Source organism: Sarcophilus harrisii, chromosome 2, assembly GCF_902635505.1.
Source record: "Sarcophilus harrisii chromosome 2, mSarHar1.11, whole genome shotgun sequence".
In the NCBI taxonomy this organism is placed as follows: domain Eukaryota; kingdom Metazoa; phylum Chordata; class Mammalia; order Dasyuromorphia; family Dasyuridae; genus Sarcophilus; species Sarcophilus harrisii.
This window is the reverse complement of record NC_045427.1, coordinates 565891216-565915258: the sequence shown is the minus strand read 5'-3', so window position 1 is coordinate 565915258 and position 24043 is coordinate 565891216. Positions and strand designations below refer to the sequence as shown.

The 24043-nt window shown below is 40.1% G+C and overlaps 1 protein-coding gene across 1 annotated transcript; it reads right to left on the bottom strand.

The window, feature by feature from the left end:
• Nucleotides 1-543: 543 nt before the first annotated feature.
• Nucleotides 544-21553, bottom strand: DUSP5 (dual specificity phosphatase 5). The gene is made up of 4 exons (XM_023495981.2): nt 20214-21553; nt 13566-13708; nt 9277-9496; nt 544-2157 (listed from the first exon to the last, which is right to left on the bottom strand). Exons 1-4 carry the CDS (start codon nt 20587-20589, stop codon nt 1754-1756), a joined length of 1143 nt encoding a protein of 380 aa, XP_023351749.2. The 5' UTR covers nt 20590-21553; the 3' UTR covers nt 544-1753.
• Nucleotides 21554-24043: the final 2490 nt, after the last annotated feature.

The following is a 24043-nucleotide window of genomic DNA, read 5'->3' as shown; positions in this document are numbered from 1 at the left end:
CTGAAGTCTAGGGCAGGAGTGGAGGTAGAGGACATCAATATATGAAGACAAAAACACAAGCTTAAGTTAGATTAATACTGGAAATTCTTGGCTAATGTTCCTCACCAACCACCATTCCCCATCCCCATATTTAAAAATCTCACTTAATTTTAACTGCTATAAATGACTCAAACCAAAGCCTGCCTAATAAAAATTCAGACACTACTATATGTGATATGTATACACGAAACGGGATCTGTTAAAGATCCTTTGGGCACAAATTCCTATGATGCACTAACCCTAAGCCCCATTGAAAGACAAATCCTCTTTGACACATCAGAAACACAAAAGGTTATTTTTTAAATACATTTTTATTTTGTACTATAAAAAAAAGCAACATCTCAGTAGAACAACAACTTAGCTTTCTTCACATTCATATTATGTATTTCAGAAAATTATTGCCTCTTACCCTGGAGGAATAACTGACAAACAAGTACCATGTTTTTGGATGACACTACAGATCTACAAAAAAAATGACATTAACCCAATAGCTTAAAGATGATCTTCAGGGCAGGGATGGGAATGATGTTACAGGAACACAGTAGAGTCCATTATGAGCAGACAGATATTACACACAAATAAAAACACAGATGCACATAAACAGTAAGCAAGCACATAACAACAGGCAAACTAAACTAAGTACATCAAATTTCCAATGCTACTGACCTACAGAGCACAAGAACGTATTGTTTTCTTTCTTTTAATTTAAAAGGAACTGGGGGGATTAGTTGTTTTTGGTCTACAATTCAGCAGTTACTGTTTTCAAATGGTAGAAGTGTCTCGGTGTTTCAGGGTATGTCAGGAGATATTCAAGTATAGCAAGAGCCATGCTGAGAAATAGGCTCCATTTTAATTGGCCAGCTGGGTCCCTTTGCTCACTCAAGACTCCACCTGGTCTGTGGGCATATCAATTCTAAATGATGGGAAACCCAGAAAGATAAAAGAAACTCAGGCCACCTGTCCCAGTGAAACTGACCTCCATTCTGCTACCACAAGAGTCTATATGACTGTCTATCTCCATGACACTTAGAAATTGGAAGCTCCCGAAAAAATTCCTAGTGGGACAGACTTGGTGGTTATTTTCCTGACTATAGCTGATGATCAGCTTACGCCCTGAAGCCACAGGAAACAGTTACTTAAAAAAGAAAAACTAAAATAAAAGGTAAAGCAAGTTGGCCAAATCCAGCCAAAGTTCTGACACTACTACCTAAGAAACTCAAGGTGAGAAATTGTGCTTCCTTCCGAGTAAATTGGCTTTTTTAAAGGTCTTCTCCCCTTGGCTGCTGCAGGTATTTATTGCCTACACTTAGGAATGAGAAGGCAGACCATGAGGTGTAAGGACTGAAAAGAGTCCTAAAGAGAAAAAAAGGACGAAGAGAAAAGTCTTCCAGTAGCCAGGAAATTTTAGGCTTGGAAGCACAGTAGTTTGGTGCACCTCACAGCACATGAATGGCTTGGTGTCCCATGGTAACACTCCAATGAGAACCTTTCTGTAAAGTCCATTTAGTCTAATCAATGCTTGCAAACCTGGCTTTAGAGAAGAAACATGTCAGCTCCCCAGAACCACCTCCTACTGCCCTGACATGAGCTTGGATGGCATCAGTGAGGTCATCAGTATTGCACAGTTATGAAATGTCTCGAGTTTATTTAAAAAAAAAAAAAAAAAAAAATCACAGTTGCTCTCAGGGCCCTCATCTACTTTTTCTTCTTGCCTTCAGCAGGTCGAAGATGCAGTAATGGGGCTCAGTTTCAGCTGGTGGACCGGCGAATGGATGGGCACTGTTGTCAGCACAGAGGTAGGGAACGTGTAGCAAGAGCCTTCAAACCCCGGGCTCAGAGTCAATTCATCAGCAAAGAATGATGCAGCTGCCTCCCTCTTGCAGGAGGAAACCTGGGGATTGGGCATGGAAGATAGTATCTCTGATTCATACTGCAGGAGCTGGCCCATGAAGCCAAAGTTGGGTGAGATCATGCTCCTCCTTTGCTTAATGTAATCAAAGGCCTCCTCCAGGCGGAATTTCTTGGTTTTCATGAGATAAGCCATGCAGATGGTGGGAGAGCGCGAGATTCCAGCTTCACAGTGAACCAAGATTTTGCCACCAGTTCGCCTGACACAGTCTAGAAAAGAAAAGGGAGAAGGAAGGATGTCAGTTATGATCTATGAGAGGGAAGCAAATACAAAATTAAAGTTTCACAAACATATAGCAGGAGAACAACCTTCAGTCTATGTAGTCCAAACCAGTCATGTTGCAGATAGAGACTGAAGACTGTGAAGATTAAATGACCTGCCCAAGATCCCATAAGTGAAATTTAAATGCAGGTACTGACATAGAGCCAATGTTCTTCCAGTATACCATAATACTAGATACAGGACTTTAAAATGACATCTCCTTGGCTAAACCTAGATAACAGTGTGATCTTTTTGTGCTATGGCCCAATGCTCTTACGTTTAATAGCTAAGGGACCCAATTTCTGTAATTGGGAATATATCTATCTCAAGTCTGTATGATTTCAAGACCCAAAACAGCTCTCTGCAACTTGAAAGTAGGAACTATTTTTGCTTTTCACTTCATAACCTCAGTGTTTGATTAGCATAGTACCTAGCTATCTAAGCACTTAATAATAAATGCTTCTTGGTTGTCTTTTCCTTTTGTCTCTAGCACTTCTAGATAGTATAGTGGTGAGAACACACTAAATATATAACAAATGTTTGTAAAATGGAACAATAGAGGATTTCTAGACCTAATCCAAGGCCTACTCCACAATTCAGAAAATTAATGGCAGGATTCCCCCATCAGGAGATTACTTTTCCAAGTAAAGGAACCGAACAGTAGAGTCCTTTAGCTAGTTCAATATTTAAGCCTCCATGAATGGGTTATAAGACTTGTCTTATGAATTCTTCTTCAAAACAAATAATCAGAATGGTGAAGGTTCTCACTGTGTTCAAATTACAAGCTCTTATCCTGCCACATTTTGAGAGATGATTGCTCCAAACCAGAGATCCTTAACCTAAGACCTGTATACTTTTGAAAACTGTTTTGATAATTACATTGCAGTAACTGATTTTCTTTGCAATCCTACGTATTTTATGCTACATTATACATATGTGTATATATATATATTTTATAGCTTTCAGATTACCCAAGGAGTCCATGACACAAAAAAACCTTAAAAAGTCACATAGCATCCAATCCCTACCTTTTTTCTTTTGGATTAGGATTTTGGTTGGGATGAGGAGAAATCCACTCAAATTCACTCTTTCCTGCCTCAATTTCTCTTTTCAGATGGCATATAACCCTGGCTATATACAGGACAGGATTGTCTCACTCAACTCCCCTGGGCTCTCGCCAAATATACAATAAATAGTATACAGTCTCTAGTAAAAGCCTTGTCTAAGTGAGGTTTGGACTCAACTGAGGGTATAAACGATCGACAAAACTACCATTTTGGGCAACAACAGGAGTCATTGCTGTTAAGTCACCATCATCAATTACTGTTATTCGGGTTCAACATTTTAAATACATTTTTGAAGAGAGTGGGATGGGAAAGACTTCATGCCCTTTCCCCACCCCTCCCCAAACTGCTGTGAAAAGCAGTAACTAGGACCTATTGGTTTTTGAAGATTGGAGGGAGTAGGAAGGTAATAGAAGGGAAAAAGGGCTTTACCAAAATGAAACCACATGGCCTTTTCAATTCTCTTCCTTACTCGATGAAGAAATGATTATGCCACAGAGTTAAATATAGCTATATATATACGTAAGCACCAAGGGGGAGCTTGGGTATGTACAGTCATTGAAGGTTTTGAAGAGAAAAGAAACTCCAATTTTGAAAGTTTTGAAATGAGTCAGCAACGTTAAATTCAAAGATAAGACACCTGTGAGAGGAGGATTAGGTGGAGTTTCCTGTGAAGCTAAAAGTCCCCTTGGAGCTTTTCAGAACTTAAAAAGTAGTTCAGGTGGAATTCTCAGTGTGTCCAGTAATTTTCTTAGGGGGGGGTGGCAGAGGAGAGTGTGATGATAGCACAGCTGGAATGGAGCTCAGTTGCCACCATCACCACCAAGAGGAGACTTAAAAAGTTCTTAGGATGCTCTAACCAGCTCCTGTTTCTTCTCTGGCTGTGTAAAAAGCCGCAAGAAAGAGCTCTCAGAGATCATCTAATTTATGGATTCTTCCCCCGATGTCCATTGGATTCAAAATCCAAGCTTTAATTTCGGTAGGACTATATATTTAAATATATAGATTACTAATCCTTTTTATTTTTTATGCATTTATGAGAAGGGATCCAGATTCCACCATACCCAAATGGGTTATGACAAAATAAAAATTAAGAGCACCTTTTCTAGTCCACTGCCTTTATTTTATAGAGAAGTGATTTGCCCAAGGTCAAGCAGTAAGTTGGTAGCAGATCCAGGACTACAAACCAAGTCTTTCAAATGGACAATGCTCTATAGTAGGATCTCTTTCAGGAGAAATTGCCTATCAGGGAAAGTAGCCTAGTGAGTGGTCCTTCAGATGATTTAAGACCTCAACTTTAATGAATGGGAATATAAGAGATGGATTTATTGGTAGGTTTGAAATTAAGGTTCTAACGTTAAATCTTGCCTTTTCCACTTATTTACTATGTTGTGTGGCTCCAGGAAAATATTCTCTGTGGAACTCAAGCTGACTCATTTGTAAATGAGTGGTCTAGCTTACCTCTTCCTCTAAGGGATTTCCCATTCTTCAAGCTCTTAATCTCATCCTTCTAATACCTTGCATATTTGCATGTCACATATTTTTTTTAATGCTCTCATAAAAAATGAACTGGAGTCTGAATATAGATTGAAACATACTTTTTAAAACTTCTTTTTCTTTCACAACATGACTAATATGGAAATGTTTTGCATGACTGCATATGTATAATCTATATCAAATTGCTTGTCTTCAAGAACAAGAGGAGAGAATTTGGAACTCAAAATTTAACATTACTGAAGTCCGAAATTCTATTCTTCCCTCCTTCTCTCCCCTCCTCCCTCTTTGAGAATAAGCAAAGATAGGTTATGCATGTGCAATTATGTAAAACATTTCCATATTAGTCATATTGTACAAGACTTGAATAAAAGGAGAAAAAAATGAATGAAAAATAGTATGCTTCAGCCAGTATTCAATCCATATCCATTCTTTCTGTGGAAGTGGATATAGTATGTTTCAGTATAGTCCTTTGGGATTGTCTTAGATAATTTTATTGCTGAGAATAGCCAAGTATTCACAGTTCTTCATCAAACAATAATATTGTTATATTGTGTCCAAGTTCCCCTAGTTATTCTCACTTTACTATGAATCAGTTCATGTAAATCTTTCTTCTAAGTTTTCTGAAATCATCCTACTTATCATTTTTATAGTACAATATTCCATTCCCTTCGATTTCCAATTCTTAGTCATTATCAAAAAGCTGCTATTAATATTCTTGTACAAATAGATCTTTTCCCCTTTTTTAGATATCTCTGGGATAGAGATTTAGCAGTCGTATTGCTGGATCAAAGAGAACCCTTTGGGCACAGAAACTCAATTTAAAAAAAAAAAAAAAAGATGAAAATTCAAGTCTTTTGATTCTCATAATTTGGCCAGTTCTATACCAAGCTGCTTCCATCATGGGTCATTAAGAGGGGAGGGGAGGAAGCCTCCAATTCCAGGAAGCTCATTTCTTCTTTGTGCTCTAATTTTTTTTTAATTGCCTGGTATACCACTCCTGAGGAAGCCAAGGCTCAGACCTGGGCTTCTAATCAGTAGACCCATGCCCCTGGCCTTCTCCCAATCTAAGCCACACCTGTTTAAACCAAAGGGCACCTTGTAGGAGTTCCTGATTTAAACTTCCCTTCTGGTCTCCAGTGCATTGTTCCACACCCCCTTAATTAAGATGTATTAGTCCTCCCTTCACCTGGATAATAGCCTGGGAACCAACATGGAAAGGATTTCCAAACACCGAGTGGGAGTTTGGGTATTTTTATTCATGGATTCTTCACACACAGGCACGTGAAGTCTGCAAATAAGGGGATGGAGATGGATTACATTACCTCATTAAGGAGTTACCTAGAGAATTAACTAATAGAGAAGAGCAAAGGCATTCTTGGTGACTGGAAGAAAAGACTAAAGATTCCCCAATGTGAAGCCATCATTTGGGGGCACTTCTAATAGGTCCCAAAGGAATCTACTCAGCTCAAAGTCTCAGGGATTTAATAAATATCTCTGCAAAAGGGGGAAGAAACTGTCCTCATCTTTTTTTTTTTTTTTTTTTTGCCTCTGGCAGGATTTCCTTTGGTTGGAGTTTCTCATTTGACTGAAATCATTTTTGTATTTACTGCCACCACTCTATAGCTCAAAGAGTTCCATGTAATTGCTGCCTGTGCCTTGTAATTACTGCTGCTTCTAGCTGGTCCTTCCTGGACACCTGCCTTTTCCAATGTCCCCAGAAACAGATTCTTCTTAAGGAGAAAAATCAAGTTTCGCTGTCAGGCAGAAGGCAATGACAGGGTAAGAAAAAAAAAAGCTTGAATTCTTTCCCTTTGAGGGGATATAGAGAAGGAGAAGCAAAGAGGGCCAGCTGCATGGGACCCACTCCCTTCACTTGACTTGAGGAAATCTCATTGCTTCTAACTGAAAGAGACAAGCAAAGGGCCATAGTTATAGTTCCCTTTCCTCCACTGGCTGAAACAGAGCTGGCAAACTTCAGACAAATTTTTTCTCCTTTATAAAATGAGAGGACTAGACTTAAGTATCCCAAAGATCCCTTCTTCTGAGTCAGACCATTTCAGATTCCATGATATTTCCCCTACTACACATATACTCATGATAGTAAAACTCACATGAGTGAGACAAGTAGCATCAGTGTCAAGAAAGGCCCTTACTGACACCCCCATACAACCTCAAAAGTTCTCCTTTCTACTTCTCTTAGCCTCAGTTTTCAGATTTGAAAAATGTCACTCACCCTACAGTACTATGACATGGATATATTTGAACTTTTTTGTAGTAAATCATTTCAAAATACCTCCTGGAAAGGGCTTAAAGTTCTTGTGCTAAATGCCACAACTAACTTCAAATTTTGCTGATACAGGTATACCTCATTTTATTCTCTTTTTAGATACTAGTTTTCTTTTCTTTTTTTTTTTTAAACAAAACATTAGAGGCAACATATGCATCAAGCACGTCTATCAGTCATTTTGTTAATTTGTTAACTCTGTCACAATATCCGTTATGGTGATTTATGTTCAGTGACAAACCACACCCATGTAAGACAGCAAGATTAATCAATAAATGTTGAATGTGTTCTAACTGATCCAATTGGTTATACCCCAGGCTTCCCTATTCCCTGATACATATAAAAATATTGAAAATTTGGCCAATTATAACCTACAATGACCTCTCAGTGAAAGAATTAATCAATGCAGCATAAATCACTGTAGTCTTATTTTAAGAAATTACCATAGCTATCCCAACCATCAGCATCCATCACTCCACTTAGCCATCAACATTGAAAAAGGACACTACAGCAAAACGGTTGATGCACTGAAGTCTCAGATGATGAGTTAGCATTTTTTTAAGTAATAAAATTTTTTAAAATTAAGATATGTTGTTTAAATACTGATGCAAACTTAATAGACTATAGTACAATATAACATATATGCATTGGGGAAACCAACATTCATGGCTTGCTTTGCTGCAGTATTAGCTTTAGTGCAATGATCTGGAACTGAACCTGCACTATTCTGAGGTATATATGTACAGAGCAAGCTCAATCAGCATCCCTTCATCTCACTATCTCCCACCTCACCCGCAAAGAAGTTTGCCAGAAACCATGAACTTCAAGCTCTAAGCCATCAGTGCTCAGTGCAAATGCAGAGTTCTCAGGCACTCCTTTTTCTTATAAAAATATTTTTAATTATCACTTGGGGAATGATTGAACAAGTTGTAGTATGATTGTCATGGAATACTATTGTGCTTTAAGAAATAATGAGCATGTTTTTCTGAAAAACCTGAAAAACTGAATGAAGCAAGCAAAGTGAAGGGAGCAGAATAAGATACATTGTGCATAGCAACAGAAATACTGATTACAACAATGATCACCTGTGAAAGACTTAGTTACTCTGATCAAGCCAACGATCAGAGACAATTGTGAAGGGCCTATGATAAAGAATTCTAACTCTATAAGAAGATCTGATGGAATCTGAATGCAGATCAAAACATACTTTTACTTCATCATCATTCTTGGATTTTTTTAGTCTGTGTTTTCTTTCACAACATGACTAATATGGAAATGTTTTGCATAACAGCACATATATAAGCAATTTAACAAATTGCTTGCCTTCTCAATGAGAGGGGAAAGGGATGGAGGAAGGAGAGAGAATTTGCAACTCAAAACTGGTTTTTTTTAAAGGTTAAAAATGTTGGTATGTAATTAGAAAATGTTTAAAATATATATTCCCAACTATATAAAAGTTCAAAGCAAGTGCTTAGTTTGGTCCCCCAGTCTGTCCCATGTGACATATTATACTAAAAAAGAAATAGAAATTGTTTTGTTTCCCTCTTAGCCAGAATCAAGAATCAAAGCTTCACTGGTAGGTAGCACAATTAAATTATATTAAGCCATTTGTCTCAAAAATAAAGGTCTAATTCACTATGCTTACTTTGCATGCAATCCTGGCAGAAATGACCTAGTAGTCCAAGATGGGCCTTTCCTTTTGCTCTGTAACATAATCTGAATCAGGACGAGGTGGGGAAGTGGGAGGTGGGATTGTATTATGGGACCCTACTATAGCCTTTGTCTTATCAATAAAAGATCCTAACCATGCAAAATGAAAACTAAAAATTGCTAGTATTAACCACCCGAATTCTCTTTTCTCTGCTTTTTTCAGCAATCTCTTTGTTGGGCCCTGTGTCTTTTTGCTATGGAAGCTTCTCCCTCATAAAAAACAAACAAACATACACCAAACGCGCGCGCGCACACACACACACACACACACGAAAATGATATTTCATGTCAGAAGGGAATTTACACCTAAGTCCATCCCCCTTCATTGCCCCAAATCCCACTGACCACAGGAAGCAGAACTGGGACTCATCTCCTTTCTGGCTCCAAATCTATTCTGGCCTTCCATTCATCATACCACTCCCCACCATTGAAACACCATGGTCCCCAACCCAACCCTTCCCCTCTCCCCATTCTTAAGTTTTCCAAACACAAAGAAAAATGGTTGAACCTACCAATAAAGTCTATTGCTTCCTGAAAATGAGAGCTGATGTCTGCTGTATGATTGTCTTCTACTGGGATCCATTTGTAGTCGAACTGAGAGGTGCAGGAATCTGAACTTTTCCTGGAAACATTGAGTAGGGCAGTGATGTGGAGATTGGCAAGGAACTCACACTTCGACGCATGATAAGCACTGCCAAGGTAGAGGAATGGTAGAATTTCAACTGGGCCACCCTGCAATGTAGGAAGAAAAAAGCCATTGTGATCACCTTATACTTCTGAGAGAAGAAGAAAAACAAGCCTACTTATTTTTATCTCCAAGTCATGTCCAATAGTTGATTTTCTGCTAGAAACAGTTGGGTAGTACAGCTCAGTCAAGCTGATGTGGGTGTCACCTCCATATTGAATAACTCTCCAACCTAGTATTATTGGCCTCTGACTCATCCTGATGACAAAGCCCACGCAGCAGAAAAGATTTTCATTTTCCAATCCCCATTTGGAGATGGGAAATCCCAAGTGCCCTCTTGGAGCAGCCAGTATCTCCTGCTATGCTATGTGGTATGCTGGATTCAGTCAGAGGACCTAGGTCCAAATCTTGGGTTCTACCACTTACTTCCTGCATAACCAACCATGTTCACCTCTCTAGACTTCAGTTTCCTGATACTAAATCTATGATCCTCATTTATTAAACTCTATAGAGGTAGAGGAAAAAATATCAAATCTGGGCATCAAGAAACACAAGATTAAATCATTAATCCTTGACAAATTTCAAACGAATGGGTTAGACTGGATGATTTCTCAGGTTTACCAAGTTCTAACAATCTAGTATTATAGGTCATCTAGGATTTCTTTAAAAGGTAAATGGCTCATCCCCTAAAAACAGATAAAATGCAAGTATCAATAAACACGGGGTTTCTCTTCTCTCTCACTCCCTCCAGCATCACCTTCCCTGACCTGTCTAAAGGGAAGGAGAGAGAGAGAGAAAAAAAAAAAAAAAATATATATATATATATATATTTGGCATTTTTACGACAATCTACATGCCACATTTCTAGAGAAGCTAAATTATACAGCTTCAGAATCAATAGGAATCCAAACCCTTATAAATAAAATCAATTTTAAGTACCCAAAGTCTGCTAAGCACTGAAGATACAAAAAGAATTTGTTTTCAAAGAGCATAAATAATCACAACAATTATAACTTAATGAAATCTTACAAAAAGCCTTGTCAGGTGATAAATTATGTAAAACTCAGAAGACCATTCATCTCAAATCAAAACTAGAAAGAGGTAATGTGGCTTCAGTTACTTAATTTGGGTTACTACTTGAATGCCTGTAAGTTCCCTGAAGGCAAGGATCTATGTACTCTTTCAGCTTCTTTGTATGCAAGTCAGTGATTAACATAAGGCTGTCTCTGTATACAGAGTACTGAATTAAGTTTGTTTAATTAGATATGAAAAATGTTCAACAATAGTAGAAACAGCAACCTGGTATCAGGGAGCAGTTTCTCAGATTTGGAAGTGGACCAGGCTGGAGGACACAGCAGTTATTTGTTTGCACTGAGCCTCTCCTCCCCTAGTCCCCAGCTCAATGCTACTCCTAATGTTTCCATTTCCTGTCCTGGCAGAGAGCAAAAGACATAATGGAAAGGCTGAATAGGTTGCCAGGCCCATGCTGGAGGGGAAGGATGGTGGTGAGAAACAGCTGGAAGTTTCTGGAAATACAAGCAGGTATGAGACTTCTCTCTAAACCCCAAACCAACAGAGGCAGGGAAAAGCCTATGTTAAGGGAAGGATCAATGTTCTCAAATCCAGGTTCTATCAAAGAATTTTGAGCAAAGTCCCCTGTTTCTGTATCCCTTTTCAAGCACTTGTTCTGAGAAAAAAAAAAAAAGGTGGGGGGGGGGAAATGAATAAATGAAAGTAGAGAAAATACTGATTTTGTTTCTCCACCTTTGTAATAACCCCTGATCCTGTCAGAGGCTTTGAGGATCAAAGAGATTAGATATATGAAAGTGCTAACTTGATGTAATAGCTTATTCATTATTATCATTATTTATTATCATGGTTTTATCCCTATTAAGACAGCTAACTGACTCTGCCAATTCTGGTCCTTATCCTCTTATTTCTTCTTCAGGTCCCTGGCTCCTTTTTTCCAAGCCATGATTCCCATGATTCTTTCCTCAGTCACTGATTCCCAGGGCTCAGATACCCATTGGTGATTTGGGACAGCCAAATAGCATGAAAGGGCAGAGTTTGGGATGAATTCTTTGTTGCCCTTTGATGATGTTGAGTGTTTTGATAACAGCTATTTCAATAGAATTTATTTGCGTGATAATCTTGTTACTTTATACATTTAAAAACAAAAAAGTTAAGAATTGTTTGCTTTTGAGAGACTTGGATTCTAATTCTCCTCTATGCCTGAATTAAAAGAGATTATAAATCCTAGGGCAGTATTATAAGGTCGACCTATTTCCTTTAGAGCTGAGCCAAAACACTCCTGAAATTAAATAGGTTTGTTCTTTCCCTTTCTGATTCTCTCATTCAGAGAGAACTTGTCTTGGGAGGAATGAGGCAATCTCATTTCAAAGAGCTCCAAAGCCCCAAAGTTTACCATAATCTTACCCTGATGGTGCCAAGGGATTTCCCCCAGTGTATCCCCAAGAGTTTGGACCGCCCACTGGGGTTTCATAACCTAATGATGCTTCTTGTTTCTCTTTCACTTGTTAAGAAACAAAAACAAAACTCCAAACAAGCAGAGCAAACCTTCCTCCCCCTCCCCCCCAAAAAAAACCCCCACCATATAAGTATTATAGATGCCTATTATCTGTATCTAGGACAAGAAGCACTGGCTTTAGGTCAACTCATCAGATCATACCCACTCAACATAACTGTGCCTTTTAATCTAGGCCAAAACTAATGGGATGCTTGACCAGAAAGTGATAGATGAATTATCACTCAGCATTTCCTAGAAGCATATTTTCAGTAGCATTACAAAGTGTCATTGCTGACTCCCATGCTCTGTATAAGGCAGGAACCTTGGATTTCAAGCTGCATTTTTAAATCCCCTTATATATTCCACAGATTACGCTTAAACTCAAGCTCACTAATATTTGACGTGTTCCTGTTTGCTAAAAGCTTTAAGATACCTTCCCTTCTCCAAAGCTTAGAAAATCTAGTCCTCAACTTTGCCACTGAATACTAAACGCAGGGGGTCCTCAAACTTTTTAAATAGGGGGCCAGTTCACTGTCCCTCAGACTGTTGGAGGGCTGGATTATAGTAAAAACAAAAACTTTGTTTTGTGGGCCTTTAAATAAAGAAACTTCACAGCCCTGGGTGAAGGGGATAATCATCCTCAGTTGCTGCATCTGTCCCGGGGTTATAGTTTGAGGACCCCTGCTATAGGCCATTGACTTATCTGGGTCTGTTTGTCCATCTCTAAGAAGAAAATAGTTCTTCAATTTTCCTATTTCATATGGGAAGTTACTCAAAAAATGGTGAGGGTAGGGGTGATAAAAACAAAATATTTATATAGTACTTTATAAAAACATTTAAAACAACAAACCCACCAAGGGAAGGAAACAGTTATATTATTGTTCCCATTTTACAGCTGAGAACACAAAAGCTCAAAAAAGACTAATGACTTATTCAACATCACACAGACAGTTAAGGGGTAGAGAACTTGAAATCAGATCTTTGCATTTGTTCTCTCTGTACCCCAATTACTCTTCACATAGAGTTCTTTGAAGAAAAGGAATTGTTTTTAAAAAAAAAAAAAAAAGCTATTTTATAATTGATTATAAGATGGTATTCTTTTGTGTCTTCTGGTCTCCTCTATTTTAGTAAGAAATTACAGAATGTAATGAAGAAAAAAACCAGAGAGGAACCTAGTTAGGCATACACACAAAAGAGATTTTTTTTCTTTTTGTTTCCAGTTAAAAATACCAACATGACAGGGCTTGATGGTTATTAGAGTGCTGCTGGTTTACGGAAATTGCTGAACATGAATAAATAGGAAAGAAGTTAAATGCAGGGACCATTAAAGTCAGCTCAGAAACTTGAGGAAAATCAAAACGGACCTGCAAGCTTCTCTGAACCTCAACAATTCAGCTAATAATAGGATATCATCCACTTCCTCTTTTCTCCAGAAATTGTCAGCTCCCCATGGCTAGAGTTTGCTCCACTTTGCTTGCTAGCTGGACTCAAGCCCATTGTCAAGAGCAGCATTCACAGGATGCAGATAAGGATGTGGGGTACAGGATGAAGAAGACAGGAAGGTTGGGGACAAGTTCCCCTAAACATACCTGATCATAAGCAGGTTTTCGGCTCATGTTCTGTTTCTCACAGTGACTGATGAGGTTTCTCTCTGTTTCAGTTTTGTCTTGTGAAATAGGTTTTAAATCTATGCAACATTCCGGATATTGTGAATAAAAGGTCTCATATCCTCCTACAAAAGAAATAAAAGTGGCAGAAGTCAGTAGGGAATTCTCAGCATCTTGAATACTTCAAATTCCAGATTAGTAGTGAATCTCTCATCAAGTCAGTGAGTCAAAATGTCCCAATAGTGGCATTTGAGTTAAAAAAAAAAAGTGAGTTTGCAACTGAAATGGCCTTTCAAAGAAAACGACAGCCTCAAGGGAAATGATTAACTCATCCCAGTCAGATGGGCAGAGGCAGATTCTAAATGTCTACTGAAAACTAAGAGCAAACCCTCTCCTCCAAAAATAGAAGCTCATTCTACACCATTCTTCCAACATAAACATATATGGCAATATTGAAAAGAATGGGACTTTGTCAAGGAAGTATGTGTATGTAAATGGATTTCTTCTACTGTCAGTCCATTCATAAGAGAGATTTTCAGGGACATGATGAAACATCCCCAAATCACAAGGGACCCAAACTCTGAATTAATGAAGTGGCAATTAGGCTTCTTGTCTGACATACTCTGCCAGGACTAAGAGCAAGTATTGATGAGCCTCCCTATACTTCTAAGGAAGAGCAATTAATCTCATTAATTAACAACTCCTGAAATTTGGTTTCTGAGATAATTTATTTCATTTAGGAATTTCTAGCCAGCTTTAGAAAGTCATCAGAAATTCAGATCTGCCCACAAACACTTTCCCTTCAGGGACCGCCTGTTTTAATGCTGGGATATCTATTTTTCCACCTATTGCTCTTCACAGGTTCCTCTAAATTTATATTAAGAAAAATCCATTAAAATATAAACTCCTTGACAGTAAGCATTTTGTCTTTTTATTCCCATTGCCTGATACATAGTAGGTATTCTAAAAATATTTTGTATTGAAATACTGTTGGGGGGGAGAGAAAAGAACAAAGGCAATCCCTGAGTAGTAGTATAAGGCAATTTCACAAGAGGGATTTAACTACATGTAGAAAAGATCATTGTGCAAAATGTCGATTGATCATTAAAACTTTAAATGAACATGCTGGGACTTCCTTATGATAACATTCCTCCCATCCCAATTCCCACCAATATGTAAATACAAACTAGCAGTCAAATAATCTCATTTTAATACAAATACATAATCTTTACACTTAAAAAATGATAAACAAATTAAAACACAAAAACCCTTCCAAGAATGTTGACTTAACAGCTGCTTAGGAACCAATTACTATTGAGTTAGAATTAGAAGAATGGGAGTTCATTGATGTATATTTGGCCTCATTTGATCTAATGCAATTTGAATGACTTAATCAAATAAGGAACCAAAATCTTTTGAATGAAATTTTCTGGAGCCACTCTTCTGATCAACTCATTGAAAAATAGGCTGCCAAAATAACAAGCGATTATAATTGGGTAGAACACAATTGTTTACAAGTGTATTACAACACGTATTATATCTCAGTTGATCTTTATAACCATTTTTACATAAAATTTACAGAAGCTCACTCAGAGGTTTAAGAAACTTGCCCCAAAGTCACATGACTAAATCAACTGTGGAAGTAGGTTCTTCAGAATATAGGCCATCCACAATTCTTTCTACTACCAGAATTAAGATGAATGCTCATAGATTGGGAAATGGATAAATCAATTAAGTGTAAGTGTAATAGAGTATTAATCGAAGTGAGAAATGAATGTAAAGAGTTCAGAGACATTTTGGGAATACTTGTAACAGATCTGTACCAGGAAATTTCTTGCGTTACCTCTCCTTTCCACAGTCCATTCTAAGAAAGAATATAAAGGAAGCCAAAAAACACTATATATATATATATATATGTATGTATAAATGGCCATAGTAATGTAAAGGAAAATACTAAATGACATTAGAAGTTTAAAATCAAATCAATCTTGACCCCATTATTACATCTGTTGGTGATAAAGGGCTGGGAACGAGGGAGGGGATGTGTATCAATTTTCAAAAATGACAGTTTAAAAGGCAGCTAGGTGGTAACAAGCATTAAGAACTGCAATCAGGAAGACTCAAATTCCAAATGTAGCTGTTACTTACTAGCTATGTGGTCTTGGGCAAATCATTTAATCCCTGCCAGACAAGGTTTCTTCATCTGTAAAACTAGGGTAATAATAGCACCTATTTCCTAAGGACAATTATAGAAGGATAAAACGAAATATTTGCAATAGGCTTTGCAGATTATAAAGCGCTAAGAATTTTTTTTTAAATACTAAGAATTTTTTTAAATTGTATTTTGTATATGTGTGTGTATACATGTGTTTATGTGTATAGCTTACTTTGTAAAAGAAACTTGAATAGCTGTTATTTTGAATAGAGTACTTATTTTCACAAATTCCTTTAAAGGCCCTCAAGCCTTAAAATCCATTTCTGGGGGTTCTTATCTACAGTATTTAGAACCTATTTCAGGGTCTCCAATTAGAAGATTTTGAAAGAGGTGATTCTTATCTAGAGCAATAAATTTTCTTGGTGCAATCCTCACCTGCAGCAGTGAAATGGTTAATGGATTACGAGCAAGTCTTGAGCATCTAGAGGCCGATTGCAGCCAATTCCTAGAATTAGTCACTTTGCCATCATAGCTTCCTCTGCTATCTCACTCCCCTCCCCCTTTCCTTGAGCACTAACACCCAAATCTCCCTTGTGGTCAGCTTCAGCAAATGCCATATTGCTCATCCTCTGACCAGGTTCCTGGCCTTCAACAATGAATATGCTCCTTGTCAAGTTGACTGGAAGATACCTAGATGTTTGTAGCTTGTCTGACTCTTGCAACAAGTAAAGACCTACTAGCTTCTGTTCACCAATTAACTCACTAGTACCCACCCCTAAAGCTTGGTAGTTTTAGATTTTTCCAAAAAGATATTTCTATTCAAATATGTAAGGACTCTATCTTTGTTGAACTCTATGTCCTTACTTCACAAAATTGGGGAAGGAGGGAGTGGAGACGAAAAGACCAAGTAATCTAAGGTCCCCCACCGACTGCTATGACAATTATATAATTTGATTAAAAAAAAAAAAAGCTAAACAAATAGGATATGACTTGGGATTGGGGCGTTAGGTCAAGACAAAATATTTAAAAAACAATGCCTGCCTTCTGTTTCAAGCTGGGAAAAAGACTCCCAAACTATCCCAATGACTTATGGGTTAGCTAAGGAGATGGGGATATAGGCAGAGATGCAGGCTGACTATAAAATATCTCAATAAAGTAGACTAACAGATAAATGTGTCCAAGGGAAGTGAGGTTAACAACTCAATTGGTGCTAGAAAAGGTGAGGGTGAGGATGTCAATAGAAATATTAGTACCCTCAAGAAGCTTCTTTGTCTTGGTGCTCAAGTTATCAGTGTATAGTATCTTTTTCTCACCAACCCCACCTAAAGAGTAGGTAGAGTGCCAATGAACATTTCCCCACCTTCATGAAATTGAGTGCATCCATACTTTCAGATCATTTTCAAATTGAATCTTTCATCACATATTAACATTATTTGCCCTCCAGATACTCCACTTTAACAAAGTGTCCCAAAATGCTTGGTGCATTTCTAAACTTTAACTTTGAGATAGCCGATATATTGGGGAAATTGCTTTTATATTTAGATAGATTCATAGAATTATAGAATTAGAGCTAGAAGGGGCTTTAAAGAGGCCTTATACTTCAACCAACCCCTTTGCTTTTCAAATGGGAAACAAAATCCAAGATTAGTTAAGAGACTTGCCCAAGATATTGTAGCTAATTATTTGTCTATGGCAGGATTTTAATCTAGGTTTGCCTGACCGAAAATCTAGCGCTCTACTGTACCATAGAAATTTGCCCAAGTACACATGCCTACAGAAGCAATATGGTATCCTTAGAAGGTGCGTTAGAATCAGAAAACAAACCATTATAAGTCCTGGTCTGGAAATGGATTTACAGGATATCAGTCTTTGGAGCTCAAAGGGAACTTAGAAATAATCAAAAAGGGTTAAATGACTTGCCCCAGAGTCACACAGCAAGTAAGTATTTTCCATCAGATTAGAATTCAGATCTTTCTAACTTCAGGCCCAGCATTCTATCCACTATGCCACCTGGCTATCCTAAGCCTCAATCAGATATCTCTTCCATAAAATGAGAATGTAGAATTAGCCAGTCTGAAATACCTTCTAATCTGAAAATTTTATGATTTTTTTAAAAAGCAGCATCAGAACTAGAAAGCTAATCTTCTGATTTAAAGCCCAATCTCTTTCTAAGGTTTCAAGCAATCTTTATAGATCCCATGCTCTGTGTATGTATAGAAACCTATACAAAGGTTTTAGTTTAGTTAGTCCCTTTCTGAAAGTTCGTTGCCCACAATCTGGAAAAATGGTGAAACAGAACATAATGTTTTTTTTTCCCTTTTTAAGTTTGAAATGTTATCTGAATAAAACTTTAATAGTTTTTGAACTTCTGTTCGATGCCTACTGTACAATGTCATTTTAACTAAAACATAAGCAAAAGAAGTTGTTTCTCTTCAATCACAATGCCTTCAAACCGTTTCCTGTACTGAGTCAGCACTGCTTGCTTGGAATGGGTTGTGGGAAGGAGAGGTAGGGTAAGGAGTTTCCTGGTACTGATCTTTCAAACCTTTTGAAACAGTCATAAATATGTAATGTACTTAAGTCAGGCCCAGAACAGAAAGTAGAGTAACCACATTAAGAAGAAAGGAAATCCGTTGTGCCCCTCACTAAACCTCTGTCCTGCTGGGGAGGTTAAGTCTGATTTCCTCCAGCCCTCCCTGGGAAATTTGTCAAACACCATTTGTCTCTCTCCGGAACTCAGAGATATGGAGCTTTGTCTTCTAACCATCTAGGTGGGGTAATCAAGGACTTCCACTCTCAGTGATAGGGTTCCAACTGGGAGTAAAGGAGAAGGAGGGAGGGGAGAGGGGGAACTCGGGTAAAATCATATAAAGAAAAAAATACCAAGGACTCCTAAGGCAGTAGAAAAGGAGGGCCTAAATAGAAGTCCCACAGGACTGGATAGATGGAGAGTTGTTTTTCAGAAAGGAGCCTGATTTAAAGCCATATTTAGACCTGGATGGGACCAACTATACACTTGGCACATGAATTGCATTTTGGGGGCTTACAAGTAAGACTTAATTTGGCATTATTCTCTAATTCTGCAAAGGATCTATGTGCACCTCCTCTCTCCAATAGAATTGTAAACTATTGGAGAGAGGGGGTGGAGAGAGGGATAGTGAAGCAGGGAAGGGTCCTTATCACATAATCCATTTACCGAGTTGAAGAAAGGGCTGAAATAGTTATGATTCAAAAGGATGAATATTCTTCTGTAGGGGGAAGTGGGGAGGAAGGAAGGGGAGGTTATAGAATGAATAAATCCAAAAAATGAGAAAATAATATGAAGGTCCCTGCTACCTCACTGGTCTGCCTTCTCCAATGCCTTTTTTGAACCGAGATATGGACAAAGCACCTTTCTGGCAACCATTCCCACTCCTCAAGTGAGCCTCTAAAGGCACGCGTTCTCTGCTGTGACCCATGGAGACGTTAAGTCTGAAGCCTCCTCCGGGAAAATTCTTTTTGGAACCCAGCATGGGGTTTGGTGACAAAGATTAATCAGGTGGGGAATGGGCTGCCTTGGAGGGGGGTGGAGAAGAGGCCAAGAAAGAAAAGATATGGGAGGAGAAAGATCCACGGGGGCTGAGGGGAGAAAAAGAAAACAAAGTCAGGGTGGAACAGGGTCACAATAGAGACCAAAAGACTGGGGGGAAAGGGGCAGCACTGCAGGATAACGTATCTTCTCTCAGAACGGCGCCACTTCCCCCGGGGTGTCAGGACAATCAAATCTCTGCCTATCTAAATCTCAGAGGGAGAGAGAAGTGGCTACACAGACTCAGAGGGGCGCCGACCCGATCGCCCAACCCTCCCTTTTCCCTCCTGCCAGGACATAGAGTCCCATCCCAGAGCGATCGCAACCTGCCCCAGCACCGGCTCCCACCCTTGAACCCCATCGTCTGGATGGGGGGGGGGGGAGCGTTGGGGGGCATGGAAAGAAGAGGGGGAGAATATGCTCTCTTGCTTTGTGATTTTTCTATAGGCCGGGACGTCTCCCAAGGCTTCCCACAATCGGAACTCTTCTCGGCCCGGCCTCGGGACTCCCCAAGATAGACCCACAGCCCGAGCAGAGGAACAATATAAGGCCGCGCTTTCGAAGAAACCGAGAGGTGGAAGGTGGCAGCCCCAAGAGCCCGAGTCTGCGGCGGCAAAGCGTGTCCCGCTTTCTTTGCGACCTCCCGAGCTCTCAGCCCACAGCATTTCGAACCCAATTTGCGGGGAGCCCTCCCTCCTGCCCAAGCCCCTCCAACTATTAAAAAATAAACCAGTTTAAAAAGGTGGAAAAGCATACGTCCAAAATGAAACCACTTTAACCATGGACTCTCAGTCCTTCGGGGCTCCTTGAAACCGGAGAGGGAAAATGCTGCTCCATTTCCCTCCACCGTGCTTTGCACCCTCCACCCCTCCTCAGTCCTCGGGCGGAACGCGCGGGAAAGCCTCACCTTTGAGAAAGCAGATCCTCGGTCCGGCCGGGAGGCTGGCGAGCAGCGTACCCAGGACGATGTGCGCCGTGCTCTCCTTCCGCAGCTTCTGCCAGTGACGGGTTCCCTGGTCCAGAACGATCACGGCCGCCGCGCCGGCCCCGTCCTCCTGCAGCAGCCGCGCCCGGGCCGCCTCGTCGGGCACCACGAAGCGCAGGGGCACCGCGCCTCCCCGGGCCCGCCGAATTACCACCGAGTTGAGGTTCACATTGAGCGAGCCCCGCACGCTGGAGGCGGAGAAGGCGAGGTAGGGCCGGCAGTCCAGCAGCACGCAGCGGGCAGCCTCCTGGCGCAGCAGCTTCCTGAGCTGGCGACCGTCGAGCGAAGCGACCTTCATCCTGCTGCCCCGCAGTGGCTCCGGGCCACTCGGACGGGTCGGTCCGCAGGTGGCAATGGCCAGGGTGCAAGCCGGGAGGGAGGGGAAGCAGTTAGGAGAAGGCAGCCGCGAGGCTGGGGAGGGAGAGGAACCGGTGGGACGGGTTCGCGGGCCCAAGGCAGGGTCAGGGTGCCAGCTTCTGGAGCTGCTTAACGCTCTCGCCTTCGGGTCGGCTTTCCTGCCCGGGTGCTACGGATCGTTATTGTGCAGGTGAGCGTGACTCGTTTCCCCTAAAGCCGGGGATTCCTTCAGTTTTATGTGAATGGAGAGCCGGGCCCTGACGCCTCTTACCATATAAGGCGAATGACGCGACGCTCCCTGCCCAAACATGGGCATCCCCGCCCCCTGCTCTCCCCGAGAACACGCCCCCTGGGAGGGTAGACAATCCGAGAGAAACTGGCTGTGTGGGGCGGGGGAGATTCCCCTCCTCCCGGGGTGAGCGGAACGCGTGGGGCTGGGAAGTGGGAGAGAAAGCGTTAGTCACATTGAAAAATAGGAAGTTGAAAAAGACTAAAAATTCTCCATCTCGTTACGCCGCGGTGGAGTCATTGAAGCATCACCTTCGTCTGTCAACGGGGTTTCAAGAGCGAAACGCCAGGCGAGTGACCCACTCAAAAGGGAGGGAAGAGGAGGAGGAGGAGGAGGAGGAAGGGTAGTGAGGAGAAAAGGGGGCTCTTTCCACCCTGGATTGTGGAGGGGGAGGCGTCTAAGTGTTGTCAATGAAAATGAAACCTCAGTTGCCTTAGAATCAATTTTCAGAATCCCACAGATTCAGATTTTGCGTAAACAAACAAAAACGGTTTCCCCCTCACCCGCTTTCAGCGATATTTTCTGAACTCTGAGAAGTCCTCTTGCCGGAATCCCAATCTCCATCACCCTCGCCAGCCGTGAGTAACAAAAGCAACAGCTCAGCTCCGCAGCAGGCGAGGTAGGATCCGAGCTCTCCACAAACAATCCTGGTTCGCGTCTATTTCTCCTTAATGCGGTGCTTTCTTCACAATGCGTCCTGAGGTAGTGAGCGCGAATAATATCTGCATTTTACCAATAAGAAAGCTGAGTCTCAGAAATTACCCGAATTAACTCCTTTGTCTCTCGTTGCACTCTCTGCATTTCTTCTCATGCTTTTTTCATTCTACTTAGCTTTATAAAAAGAGCATTACGTGAACCTTAATAATACATACATACATACATATATACATATGTATCCATAACCTTTACTGTTATCTTTTAAGTTGTTACTTATTTTGGGGGACTCATTCTTTTCATTTGAAAAAAGGTGATCCGAGGATCTCTAAAGTCCTTCATCCTATAACAGTTTATAACAATATGTCATTGCTAAGAACAAGGACTACGTTTCATAATTCTGGGTGAGAAGCCCACGGCCATAGAGCTGGAAAACAGGAAGTGTCTAAACTCAATTCAGGTCTAAAGATTTGTACCGCTGAATGTTCTTTTCCTTTGCATACAATCACCAACTCCTTTCCACATCCATCCACAAATAAAACCCTTAATGAGTGCCTGTTGTGACTTATTGTTTGTCCAACTCTGATCAAGATTTATTCTTCTTGGAGCTTACACTGTGCAATGAATGTTGGCTCTCTACCTAAGATCTTTCCTGGATCATCTTCCTGCCTCTAGCCAAATAGTGTTCAGATGATAAAAAATGAATTTTCACCTTAGCTTTACGATAAACACTTGCTCTCACTAAAAAGAAACCTCCACTCTCTGGAGATATGCCTATTTTGCTATTAATAGGAAGCCAGGGGATCCTTATCAACCATAATTAGGAAGGAAAAATAATCATGATATGAACCTGAACACAAGCAAACCCATTTTAATATAGTTTCCAATACATTTTTTGGTCTTCTGACAAATGATTTCTTTTGTAAAATCCTGTTTAGTGGAAATGACATTGAACCAGCTAGAAGTGAGAAGATTTGAGACCTAGCCCTAACTCTGTTGTGACTGGGAGCAGTTTTGGGGTTCTCATCTTTAAAACTTGAGCTTGATCTTTAAGGTCCCTTCCTACTCTAAAATTCTGGGATCTTGCCTACCTAGCTCTATTATAAGTTGCCCAAGGATAAAATGTCTTACTTTTATTTTACATCCCACTCTTCTGGGCTTCAGAATTGAAAGAGCTCTAGGCTATAAAAAGAGATAATCACCTGCCCCAGAACTGAGTTAGGTGCTTGGTCACACATTTTAGCTCAAACGTTCCAAATGTCTAGGCTACGATTTTGAGGGACAAGTGGGCTCGAAGACCATAAGGGAAGGATACACCTTTAGCAATGGAGGAGTGGGGCTCAAAGTACTGCTGAAGTTTAGGCAGTGACTCTGGGAGGCTGCTGGGTAGGGTAGGAAGGGGAGAGAAGGAGATAGCCTTAGCTACTGAGTTATTTAAAAAACATAGACTCACCTATTACCACCTGCCACTCATTCTGCCCTTTTGTCACTTCTTTTCCCCTAGAAAACCTCCCTACTGTTATTTTATCTTGACAAGAACATTTCCTAGGAGAGAACAGAAATACACACCCGTGAGGTTTGCCCTATGTCCCAGGCCATACTTGAACATTATAGATGCTAAGTAAATGCTATTATTATTTCTGTTTTACAGTTGAGAAAACAAAAGGCAAGGAGAAGTTTAATGCTTTGCCAATCTATACAACTAAGGTTTAAAGTCAAATTTGAACTGACTTCAGGCCTGTTGCTCTATCCATTGCCTAATCTAGTTGTCCAAGGCAAAGTTTACTTGTGGTAAAGTGACCCACTTGAAAGGACTCGTTTTCTCAAGAAGCAATTACGACACATATGCTGATCTGAAGCTGGTACATACTAGGAGAATAAGGAATAAGAGAGAAACTAGAAAAGGAAAAAAAGTGCAGTTCATCCTTTCTTTTGTGAGTGTGTATTTATAGCACCCCTTCTGAGTGCCCTAGCTGATTGGAAGAGGGGGAGGAATAAGAAAGAAAAAATCTCATTTTTCCCCACTAGGAGTAAAAAGCTAAATTCCTTTCCAATTGTTATTGGCTTCCTTCAAACTACCTTCCAATCTTCAGAGTTCAGCCATTTAAAGCCCCACTGGGATATTCTTGATTTTCTTGCTCTGTCACACACTTCAAACACATTTACAGAGAGAGGTGCTCATACCTAGTAAAGAGAAAGGGATGTTAACACTTTAATAATAAGTCAATTTCTTTTTTTTATTATTATTATTGCTTTTTATGTACAAAACATATGCATGGGTAATTTTTCAATACCTGACCCTTGCAAAAACTTCTGTTTCAACTTTTCCCCTCCTTCCTTCCACCCACTCCCCTAGATGGCAGGTAGTTCCATACTTGTTAAATATATTAAAGTATAATATAACAAGTCAATTTCAAGTATATTTTGTGACCTTAAAATTGAGTTAGAGACA